The sequence below is a fragment of the Mytilus californianus genome, unplaced genomic scaffold (genome assembly GCF_021869535.1).
Source record: "Mytilus californianus isolate M0D057914Y unplaced genomic scaffold, xbMytCali1.0.p SCAF_2, whole genome shotgun sequence".
NCBI lineage: Eukaryota > Metazoa > Mollusca > Bivalvia > Mytilida > Mytilidae > Mytilus > Mytilus californianus.
The window spans coordinates 91,786,078-91,797,704 of record NW_026262668.1 but is presented as its reverse complement, the minus strand read 5'-3'; the positions used below and the strand labels follow the sequence as shown (position 1 = coordinate 91,797,704).

Genomic DNA, 11,627 nt, shown 5'->3' with positions numbered 1-11,627 from the left:
CAGTTCAGAATGTCATAAATTCCAACGTACCCATTCAGCAGTAATTAACAAATACAACTTGTGCTCTATTGCCTGCAAATCCTACAATTCTGCTCTTTCTCCTTCAAATTTGCAGTCTGCTTTCCGTAAATCTGGTATTTACCCGTTAGATAGAGATGCTATAGATCAGTCCTTGTTTTCTATTTCTGATGCTATTCATAGACAGAGCCAATCAGAGGAAAATACCAAAGTTGATGATGTCCCTGCCATTGAAAATGAAACAACAGAACCAGTTAATTTAATGTCTGATTCAGAGATCAATGCAGACACAGAACCTATATTATCAAACCAGGAAAATGAAAACATTCAGATTCATGTAGCTGAAAAAATTACTGACGAAAAACCAGATGAAAATATAACTTTCTTCACTGCAAAATCAACAAATTTGTCCAAGAAAAATCTACCAAAACAAGAAAGACGTTCCATCTACAAGATAGTAGCAGGAAAGGCAATTACAGAACCAGAGACACGTCAAGAAATAAAGGAGTACATTGCACAGTCAAAGTCAAGGACCAAGTCTAAAACAAACAATAAATCAACAAAACATAACATTAACCAAAATGCTAAGAAAACAACAACTAAACGTAAACAAAATGGTTCATCATCTTCTTCCAGTTCAACAACCACAAACAAGAAATTAAAGAAGAATCAACAAGATTCACAACAGCCAGGTCCATCAGGACTACACAAAATAGTTGTTTCTGACGGTTCAATTACAGATGAAGATGATCAAGATGATGATAACACATTGTGTTGTGTTTGTAACATGTGGCAGCCAAAGGAGTTACAGGATTGCATCTCCATTGTATTCACACAATGGGCCAAATGTGAATTTCTACAATGTGATCATTGGACTCATCTTAAATTTTGCTGTGATGTCTCCGTCCTACGCAGGTCAGATAAATTTTACTGCCCATGCCATGGCTTACCCTGCAAACAGAAAGAAACTGAAGAATAATGATAACGATATACATTTGATAATTGTTTGACCGTTTCCAGTTATTTATATTTAAAGACATTTACTGTTGCCAGTTCTTTATTAACAGTTGGAACACTTTTGAGTTGTGAACATTTGCTTGATTTTATAAATATGAACTTTATCTTCTGTGGAAAGAAATTAAATCATGATTCCAAAGGAAAAAATTGACTGAACTGTATCTTAAAGCACATTTTTTTTAATTAATGGTAAGTAAAAATAATTGTTATTAGCAACTTTTGATTTTATTTTGTTACTTATAATTTTAATAATTTTTTAAACGTTAAAAAAATTTTTTTTAATTTTTTTGGTGTTTCCATTTTTTATTTTTGTAAGGTTTTCAGTCTCAAAAAAATTAAAATTAAATACTTGGTCTTTAAAAACAATGTTTTTATTTTTACTGAACTGAACATGTACAAAAATATTATTGTATAAAATTACAATTTTATGCTCACCACTGGGCTTCCATACTCTGTTCTTCTTGTGTTATTTTTAGAACGAACTTTTCCCACGAAAATAGGTGACGTACTTGGCATCCAATGCCGATTTGTTTACACTAGAAATGTAGGTCATATCAAAGAAACTATGAAACGGAAAGAATCAAACTAACTTGTATTATTTTAATGAAGTTCTAAGGTAACATTATGGACATAAAAAACAAATGGCTATTTATTAGTTTTACCGCATTCCGTTTGAATAGTCTTGTATCCACGAATATAGGTGACACTACCGTACTAAAGTCGTAAACACCAAACATTGCAGCAAACTACGGACATGACATTCCATTTGACCAAAATCGTGTAATTCAAATACGAAAATCCGAATATAGAAAATAATATTATAACACTATATTTTGATTGCAGTGAAAATACGGATGAGGAAAAATAAATGATTTTGCTCCATACAAACATTTACGACAAATATGTCAGCGCCCATACAAAAAAAAAACAACATATTTTATGCAAATTTTAGAATAATCAACGTACATAAGGTACATCTTTCTAATTAAGATATACAAATTATTGAAGTTTAATTAAGAACATAGTTATTTTTATTGTATCGTCGAAATAATTTGCACAAAGTAGAAATAAGCTTCTAATGGTAATAGGACATATTGCACAATCACTTGAAAATCTTTCCTTATTGTTATGATCTGTTATGTTGATGAAATACACCAAACAGTATAAAAGATAAAGTAAGATAGTAAACTGACCAAAAGACAATAGTTAAACCATATCAAAAAGGGACCATGAAGACAATATCATTATCAAGGACAAGGTACAGCATGAAAAACAATTAACTACAAATGAACAATTTACACTGCACTGAGGCTACTAACTATCATGTGTTATAGTAGTCTCAAAATTATAGTAAACTTGTACCAACTTATTTAATTGCACTAAAAAAGGAGTAAAATGTTGAACTCAAATTCTTATTTAACTGATTAACTCATAAAAGACATGTCTTTATAAATAAGATTATTTGAAAGTCATGATTGTTCTTTGGCCAATTTGTTAAAGAAAACAAAGAGTAAGTTTGTTTTGATGATTTATTGTGTTGTGTCTAATTGTATCTTGACAAGTATTCATTATAAAGAAACAAAAAGTAAGTTTGGTTGTGATGCATTATTGTCCACAATTGCATCAACATATATAAAATTCAATAGGACAATAAATCACATATTTAAAAAAAGTTTAATTATTTTTATTGGCATGATAATAGAAAGAAATGTAAAGATAAAATAATAGAAAGAAATGTAAAGATAAAACACGAATCGGTTAACTAAGTCTATGATATAAGTACTAGTTAAGAAATTCAAGAAAATCTTTTAAAAATTTAATATATTTTTACATACCTGTAGATTTTGCCTAGAAATTCATAAACAAATTGTATATTGTTCACTATTTTAATGGTATAAGTTTATATTGGTAAGGCTTTGCAGTGGCTTGAGTTGACTGACTTCTTGTATTCTATATATGGACCTAAAAATGGAGTTTAAAACAGCCAAATTAGGACTTTGGAAAAAAAAACTCAAAATAAAATTGAGAATGGAAATGGGGATTGTAACAAAGAGACAACAACCCAACCAAAGAGCAGAACACTACAAACCATTGAAAGTCTGAAATGGCCTATATTTGCACACGACTGTACTGATTTTTACTCGACCAGTCTGAATTGGTCAGAAATTTACTTGATTATACTCGACTGTAGTCTGAACCATACTTAACAGTCTGAACTTGTACTCGACCACACTCGACCAGTACTTAACCATTTTATTTGCGTCTGAGCCATGCTCGACCTAGTCTGAACAATGCTCGACCTAGTCTGGACCATACTGGACATAGTCTGAACCATACTCGACCTAGTCTGAACCATACTCGACCTAGTCTGAACCATACTTGACCAAGTCTTAACCAACCTAGACATATTTTTTGTATCTATCTATTGTATTTCATCAATTTAGGAACTGTTTTTAACAGCTATTTCCCCTGGCTAGAAATTTGAACAACAATTTGAAATTTAAAATGTATTCAATATGGCATTGAAACCAAAATTTCACAATAAACATAATATAAATTCAACACCATATTCATCAACACTTACATATATATATATATATATCACCTTTAAAATAAAAATAAAACAAGCTGATCCAATAATCTCAAAACTGAATTGTGACTAATATTTTCAATGTTATTCAAAACTTTTTGAATGTTTCAGATATATTTTATGGTTACTGGACAATTTTCACCATTTACTTAAGCCTTGTATAGATTTATGGTGTCAGTTGAGTTTAGTTAATAATGCAGTGAACATTTTTTTTATTAAAATATATTTAGAATAGTATATAAAGCAACTTAATAAATTTAAAAGATCACACCTTTGTTTTGTAAAACCAAGAATTTAATATAATAATGATAATAGAACTTCAGTAGCAATCCTAGTTAAAAAGGAAATGTGTTCCAAAGTTGGTGAAAAAATTTATTTCAATTAAATTTAAATAACTTTTGTCAAAATTAAAGACATGGCATACAAGAAGAACTTTAATAAGGTTTAATTACCTCAGTACATGTGTGTTTTACAGGTAAAAAGAAAGCCCTATTTTTCTTAAACTCGTGTATTACTTATCTAGTGAATTCAAAAGGCCTTGTGATTTAAGTTTTACAGGATGTTGCAATTTTTACTGAATGTTAATTAGAAATTAATTCTCTCTGACCAGGTGTGATCTTTTTAATGAGTTTGCCCCAAGCAGGAGGTATTACTTTATACTTTACCACTATTCAAAAATTTTTTTTTATTTATTTCTTTAACTTTTTTATCCCTTTTTATACGACCGCAAAAAAATTTTTGTGGTCGTATGACGTTGGCGTCGTCGTCGTCCGGCGTCGTCATCGTCGTCGTCGTCATCGTCGTCGTCCGGCGTCGTCCGAAGACACATTGGTTTTCGCACTCTAACTTTAGTTTAAGTGAATGGATCTTTATGAAATTTTACCACAAGGTTCAATACCACTAAAGGAAGGTTGGGATTGATTTTGGGGGTTATGGTAATAACAGTAAAGGAATTAGGGGCCAAAAAGGGGCCAAAAATAAGCATTTTTGTAACTTCCAGACATAACTTGTGTGTTAGTGTATGGATCTCTCTGACATTGTACCACAAGGTTCCATATCACTTAAGGAATGCTGGGATTGATTTTGGGGGTAATTGCCTCCAAATTTTAGGAATTAGGGGCCAAAAAAGGGGCAAAAAACAAGCATTTTTCTAGTTTCATGACAATAACTTGTGTGTTAGTGTATGGATCTTTCTGAAATTGTACTACAAGGTTCCATATCACAAAGGGAAAGCTGGGTTTGAGTTTGGGGGTAATTGCCCTAAACGTTTAGGAATTTGGGGCCAAAAAGGGGCCAAAAAACACATTTTTTTCTAGTTTCCAGACAATAACTTGTGTTCAAGTGTATGGATCTCTCTGAAATTGTACTGCAAGGTACCATACCACAAAGGGAAGGCTGGGATTGAGTTTGGGGGTTCAAAAAATTTGGGGGGGGGGATTTATTTTTTTTTCCTTTTTTTTCTTTTTTTCCTTTTTTGTTTCTTTTAAAATTTTCCATTTTAAGTTGGTTATTTCTGATTTATATTTAAAATCAAATAATAATGATATGGTAGGAGATACACACCAAACAGGATGTGTAAATTATTATATAATAAGTATTGTGCAATAGCAAGAAATTTTCAATTGCACAGTATTGCACAATAGCAAGAAATCTTCAATTGCACAGTATTGCGCAATAGCAAGAAATCTTCAATTGCACAGTATTGCGCAATAGCAAGAAATATCCAATAGCACAATATTGCGCAATAGCAAGAAATTGTCAATTGTACAGTATTGCGCAATAGCAAGAAATATTTAATAGCACAGGATTGTGCAAAAGAAGATACTTCCTATAAATTGCTTATTTCTTGACCAATTTCAATGGGGTTTTATTCTTGATTTCATGGGGTTCTTTAATATGCTGAATCTAACCGTGTATTTAGTTTTTGGATTTTGGGCCCCGTTTTTAAATTGGTCCACATTGAGGTCCAAAGGGTCCAAAATTAAACTTTGTTTGATTTCATCAAAAATTGAATTATTGGGGTTCTTTGATATGCCGAATCTAACTGTGTATTTAGATTCTTAAATTTTGGTTCCGTTTTCAAATTGGTCTACATTAAGGTCCAAAGGGTCCAAAATTAAACTTAGTTTGATTTTAACAAAAATTGAATTCTTAGGGTTCTTTGATATGCTGAATCTAAACATGTATTTAGATTTTTGATTATGGGCCCAGTTTTCAAGTTGGTCCAAATCGGGGTCCAAAATTAAACTTTGTTTGATTTCAACAAAAATTGAATATATGGGGTTCTTTGATATGCTGAATCTAACCATGTATTTAGATTTTTGATTTTTGGGCCCCGTTATCAACTTTGTCCACATTGAGGTCAAAAGGGTCCAAAATTAAACTTTGTTTGATTTCATCAAAAATTGAATTATTGGGGTTCTTTGATATGCCGAATCTAACCGTGTATTAAGATTCTTAATTTTTGGTTCCGTTTTCAAATTGGTCTACATTAAGGTCCAAAGGGTCCAAAATTAAACTTAGTTTGATTTTATCATAAATTGAATTCTTAGGGTTCTTTGATATGCTGAATCTAAACATGTATTTGGATTTTTGATTATGGGCCCAGTTTTCAAGTTGGTCCAAATCGGGGTCCAAAATTAAACTTTGTTTGATTTCAACAAAAATTGAATATATTGGGTTCTTTGATATGCTGAATCTAACCATGTATTTAGATTTTTGATTTTTGGGCCCCGTTATCAACTTTGTCCACATTGAGGTCAAAAGGGTCCAAAATTAAACTTTGTTTGATTTCATCAAAAATTGAATTCTTGGGGTTCTTTGATATGCTGAATCTAACCATGTATTTAGATTTTGGATATTGGACCATAATAGGTGTATGTCCAATTTAAAATTTTTAAGTTCTTAGACCACATTCAATCTGTGTTAGAAACCTATGCTGTGTCAAATATTTAATCACAATCCAAATCCAAAGCTGTATCAAGCTTGAATGTTGTGTCCATACTTCCCCCAACTGTTCAGGGTTCGACCTCTGCGGTCGTATCAAGCTGCGCCCTGCGGAGCATTTTATTGATATATATTATATATCCCAAATTATAATAAGAATAGATATATTTCTAATATAAGGTTAAACAATTTCAGTGATTTTTTGGCTGTTGTTAACTCATTAAAAAGATAATTATATAACTATTGTATGTAACCATAAAACCTATGTAGTTTTTCTTTAGGAATTTAGGAAAATTAAGTTTAAAAAAAAAAAAAAACACATGCCAACAAAGAAGCACCTTAATAAGGTTTTATTACCCTCAGTAAAGGTGTGGTTTTTAGGTAAAAGAATCTTTTTTTTTAACAAAACTCTTAAACTTAAAATTAATATAATTAAATTATTATATAAGATGATTTGATTTAACTATCTCTATTTGATAAATCTGAGAATCATGTAAGGATGTAAAAATATGTTTTTATATATATCTTTATTTTATTGTGTCTGTTATCATGTCAGAAAAAAAGAAATTAATTTTAACAGCTAAAATTAAAAAAAAGTAGAGGTTATTTGGTCAAATATGGTTCAGACTGGTCGAGTATTGTTCAGACCTTTGGTCGAGTATGGTTTAGACTGAAAAAATAGGTCGAGTACAGGTCGAGAATGGGTTAAGACTGTTTCAGACTGATCGAGTAATAGTTTAGCCTATTTTCAATGGCAAAGATAAGGGTCAAGTACAAATCAGTACGGTCGAGTATGGTTAAGACTTGGGTCGAGTAATGTCGAGTAAAATTCAGACCAATTCAGACTGGTCGAGTAAAAATATATATACTCCGAAACATATAAATTGATTTTTATAAAAAAAAAATCTTTTTTTTTTAGACCCTTACAAACTTTAAGTTGTAAATTACAAAATGAGTGTATTGATGCCATCATAGGTATCCAGAAACATTTTTTTTTGTCTTAATGATATTTATAGGTTTCATATAACAGTGAGAATTGGATATCACTTGATATCAACTCAAGTTATTTAATTTCAATATGAAAATAAAAGAGCCTTCCACAAGTTTATAATTACTTTTTAAATTAAATAACGAGAGTAGATGTCAAGCAATATCCAATTCTAACAAGTTGTTAAACCTATTTCTCTAATGGTACATACCAGTATGATGTCATATGTCCTTTTCTGGCGTCTAACTTTAACATAAGACATTTTAAAACTTTTTGTACGCTTCAGAATGTAATAAATTATGACAAAAAGAAGATTTTCAGATGAAAAGTTTGAGTATGTCGTATATTATTGAAGAAATCACATATGTCCATTGCCATGGACGAAATGTACATCGTCTTAACCTCTGAAAGTCATTAATGACCTTACGAGAACCCAATGGAAATGTTGTAATATTGTCTCATGATGATGGATAAGCCAATCAAATTTATGCAGTTTTCATATAACTTTTTCAGAAATATTTCTTAATGCAAGAAATAGATAACAACCACAACCATAATATATCTGTGATTTATAAATTCTTCATTTTTAGTCCCCTACCGACGAAGTCGAAGGGGACTTTAGGTTTTCACTCTGTCCGTCTGTTCGCCCGTCTGTCCATCCGTCAGTCCGGCAACTCGGCTTTCCACACTTTTTATATGACCGCCAAAAAATTTTTGTGGTCGTATATTGGTATGACGTTGGCGTCGTCGTCGTCGTCCGAAGACGCATTAGTTTTCGCACTCTAACTTGAGTTTAAGTGAATGGATCTCTGTGAAATTTTACAATAAGGTTCAATACCACAAAAGGAAGGTGGGGATTGATTTTGGGGGTTATGGTACCAATAGTTAAGGAATTAGGGGCCAAAAAGGGGCCAAAAATAAGCATTTTCTAGTTTCCAGACAATAACTGTGGAACGGTGTATGGATCTCTCTGAAATTATACTACAAGTTTCCATACCACAAAGGGATGATTAGGATTTGCTTTGGGGGGTTATGGCTCAAACCGTTTAAGAATAAGGGGCAAAAAAGGGGGAAAAACAAGGTTGTCCTGGTTAATGGACAAATACTTTAGTACAAAACATAATTTAAAGCAGTGTAAGGGAGATAAATCAAATACATCATTGAAATTATCTCCCTTACACTGCTTTTAAATTATGTATAAAGTAATGGTTAATGAACAATAAAGATAATTTAAAACAGTGTAAGGGAGGTAATCCAAATTCAACGTTTTGGTTACTTCCCTTACACTGCTTTTAAATTATGTTTAAAGAAATGCATATTTATAAAGGAAGACCAGTAAAAATATCTGCAAATGTTGCATCTTTTTTTTTTACAATAAATCCATATGAAAGATTTGACACTATATTTTAAATTCTATTATAAAATAGATTAAGTTAGCACTATGGTAAATTTAAATGGGTAATTATGGTTGCAAACTCCATTGGAAATTTGAATTGAGATTATGACCATATCTTGAGGGAAAGAATTTTTTGGGGAAAAAAAAGGGGGGGGGGGTTAAAAGAAATTGTGGGGGGTCAATTTTTTCTCATTTCAGATTTCAGAAATTAAAAAGAATTATTCTTCAAATATTATTTTTTTTTCAAATTTCAAATATTGAAAAATTTCAAGAAGTAATCTTTAATTGCACAATATGGCGCATTAGATTTGTAAAATCTTTGACCACATTTATTTATTTGTTATGCCGAATCTAACCGTGTATTTAGATTTTTAATTTTGGGTCCAGTTTTCAAATTGGTCTACATTTAGGTCCAAAGGGTCCAAAATTAAACTTTGTTTGATTTTAACAAAAAATGAATATATGGGGTTCTTTGATATGCTGAATCTAAACATGTATTTAGATTTTTTATTTTTGGCCCAGTTTTCAAGTTGGTCCAAATTGGGGTCCAAAATTAAACTTTGTTTGATTTCAACAAAAATTGAATATATGGGGTTCTTTGATATGCTGAATCTAACCATGTATTTAGATTTTTTATTTGTGGACCCCGCTATCAAATTGGTTCATATTGAGGTCAAAAGGGTCCAAAATAAAACTTTGTTTGATTTCATCAAAAATTGAATTATTGGGGTTCTTTGATATGCCAAATCTAACCGTGTATTTAGATTTTTAGTTTTGGGTCCTGTTTTTAAATTGGTCTACATTAAGGTCCAAAGGGTCCAAAATTAAACTTAGTTTGATTTTAACAAAAATTGAATTTTTGGGGATCTTTGATATGCTGAATTTAAACATGTGTTTAGATTTTTGATTATGGGCCCAGTTTTCAAGTTGTTCCAAGTTGGGGTCCAAAATTAAACTTTGTTTGATTTCAACAAAAAATTAATATATGGGGTTCTTTGATATGCTGAATCTAAACATGTATTTAGATTTTAGATTTTTGGCCCAGTTTTCAAGTTGGTCCAAATTGGGGTCCAAAATTAAACTTTGTTTGATTTCAACAAAAATTGAATATATGGGGTTCTTTGATATGCTGAATCTTACCATGTATTTAGATTTTTTATTTGTGGGCCCGCTATCAAATTGGTTCATATTGAGGTCAAAAGGGTCCAAAAAATTAAACTTTGTTTGATTTCATCAAAAATTGAATTATTGGGGTTCTTTGATATGCCAAATCTAACCGTGTTTTTAGATTTTTAATTTTGGGTCCCGTTTTTTAAATTGGTCTACATTAAGGTCCAAAGGGTCCTAAAATTAAACTTAGTTTGATTTTAACAAAAATTGAATTCTTGGGGTACTTTGATATGCTGAATCTAAACATGTGTTTAGATTTTTTATTATGGGCCCAGTTTTCAAGTTGGTCCAAGTTGGGGTCCAAAATTAAACTTTGTTTGATTTCAACAAAAATTGAATATATGGGGTTCTTTGATATGCTGAATCTAACCATGTATTTAGATTTTAGATTTTTGGCCCAGTTTTCAAGTTGGTCCAAATTGGGGTCCAAAATTAAACTTTGTTTGATTTCAACAAAAATTGAATATATGGGGTTCTTTGATATGCTGAATCTTACCATGTATTTAGATTTTTATTTGTGGGCCCGCTATCAAATTGGTTCATATTGAGGTCAAAAGGGTCCAAAATTAAACTTTGTTTGATTTCATCAAAAATTGAATTATTGGGGTTCTTTGATATGCCAAATCTAACCGTGTTTTTAGATTTTTAATTTTGGGTCCCGTTTTTTAAATTGGTCTACATTAAGGTCCAAAGGGTCCAAAATTAAACTTAGTTTGATTTTAACAAAAATTGAATTCTTGGGGTACTTTGATATGCTGAATCTAAACATGTGTTTAGATTTTTGATTATGGGACCAGTTTTCAAGTTGGTCCAAGTTGGGGTCCAAAATTAAACTTTGTTTGATTTCAACAAAAATTGAATATATGGGGTTCTTTGATATGCTGAATCTAACCATGTATTTTGATTTTGGACATTGGACCATAATAGGCAAATTAAAAAAATTGAAGTTCTTAGACCACATTCTTTCTGTGTCAGAAACCTATGCTGTGTCAAATATTTAATCACAATCCAAATTCAGAGCTGTATCAAGCTTGAATGTTGTGTCCATACTTGCCCCAACTGTTCAGGGTTCGACCTCTGCGGTCGTATCAAGCTGCGCCCAGCGAAGCATTTTATTTTCTTCGTTCTTGAAGATATTGATATGATATTTGGTAAATAGTTTTATCATAACAAGTAATAGATCAAGTTCGAATTTTGTTCCGGTCTGGTGATTTAGTCCAGAGTTATGGTCCATGAAAAAACTCCATAACTAATGTTAGAGTACTATGTTAAACCATATAATCTGTACAAAGGGAGATAACTCATTTTTTAAAAGACATTCTTTGGTAAATTGTTTGAGGAATTTTGTGGCAGGTTTATATGTTATTTTGTATAAACTAGTTTTCTGAATGCTACATGTATATATATATATATATATATTTTTATTAAGTGGAATCCTTTAATTAGATAATAATCTATTTTTATTAAGGTATATATTTCATTACCTTACATTGTGTAGATAA

At 31.0% G+C, this 11,627-nt stretch overlaps 1 protein-coding gene across 3 annotated transcripts in view; it reads left to right on the top strand.

The window, feature by feature from the left end:
• Window positions 1-1,875: 1,875 nt before the first annotated feature.
• The window catches only part of LOC127728448 (ankyrin repeat and zinc finger domain-containing protein 1-like), a 51,024-nt gene continuing 41,272 nt past the window's right edge, over window positions 1,876-11,627 (top strand). The window contains exon 1 of one of the 3 annotated variants that reach the window (XM_052235828.1): window positions 1,876-2,006. Coding sequence is in view for 2 of the 3 variants with exons in the window: in XM_052235829.1 (XP_052091789.1) it covers window positions 2,265-2,293 (29 nt within the window). In the remaining variant the exon portion in view is untranslated. Of the gene's footprint in view, window positions 2,007-2,112; window positions 2,294-11,627 lie in introns of those variants that run through there. The other 2 variants (XM_052235829.1, XM_052235827.1) reach the window with 2 other exon arrangements.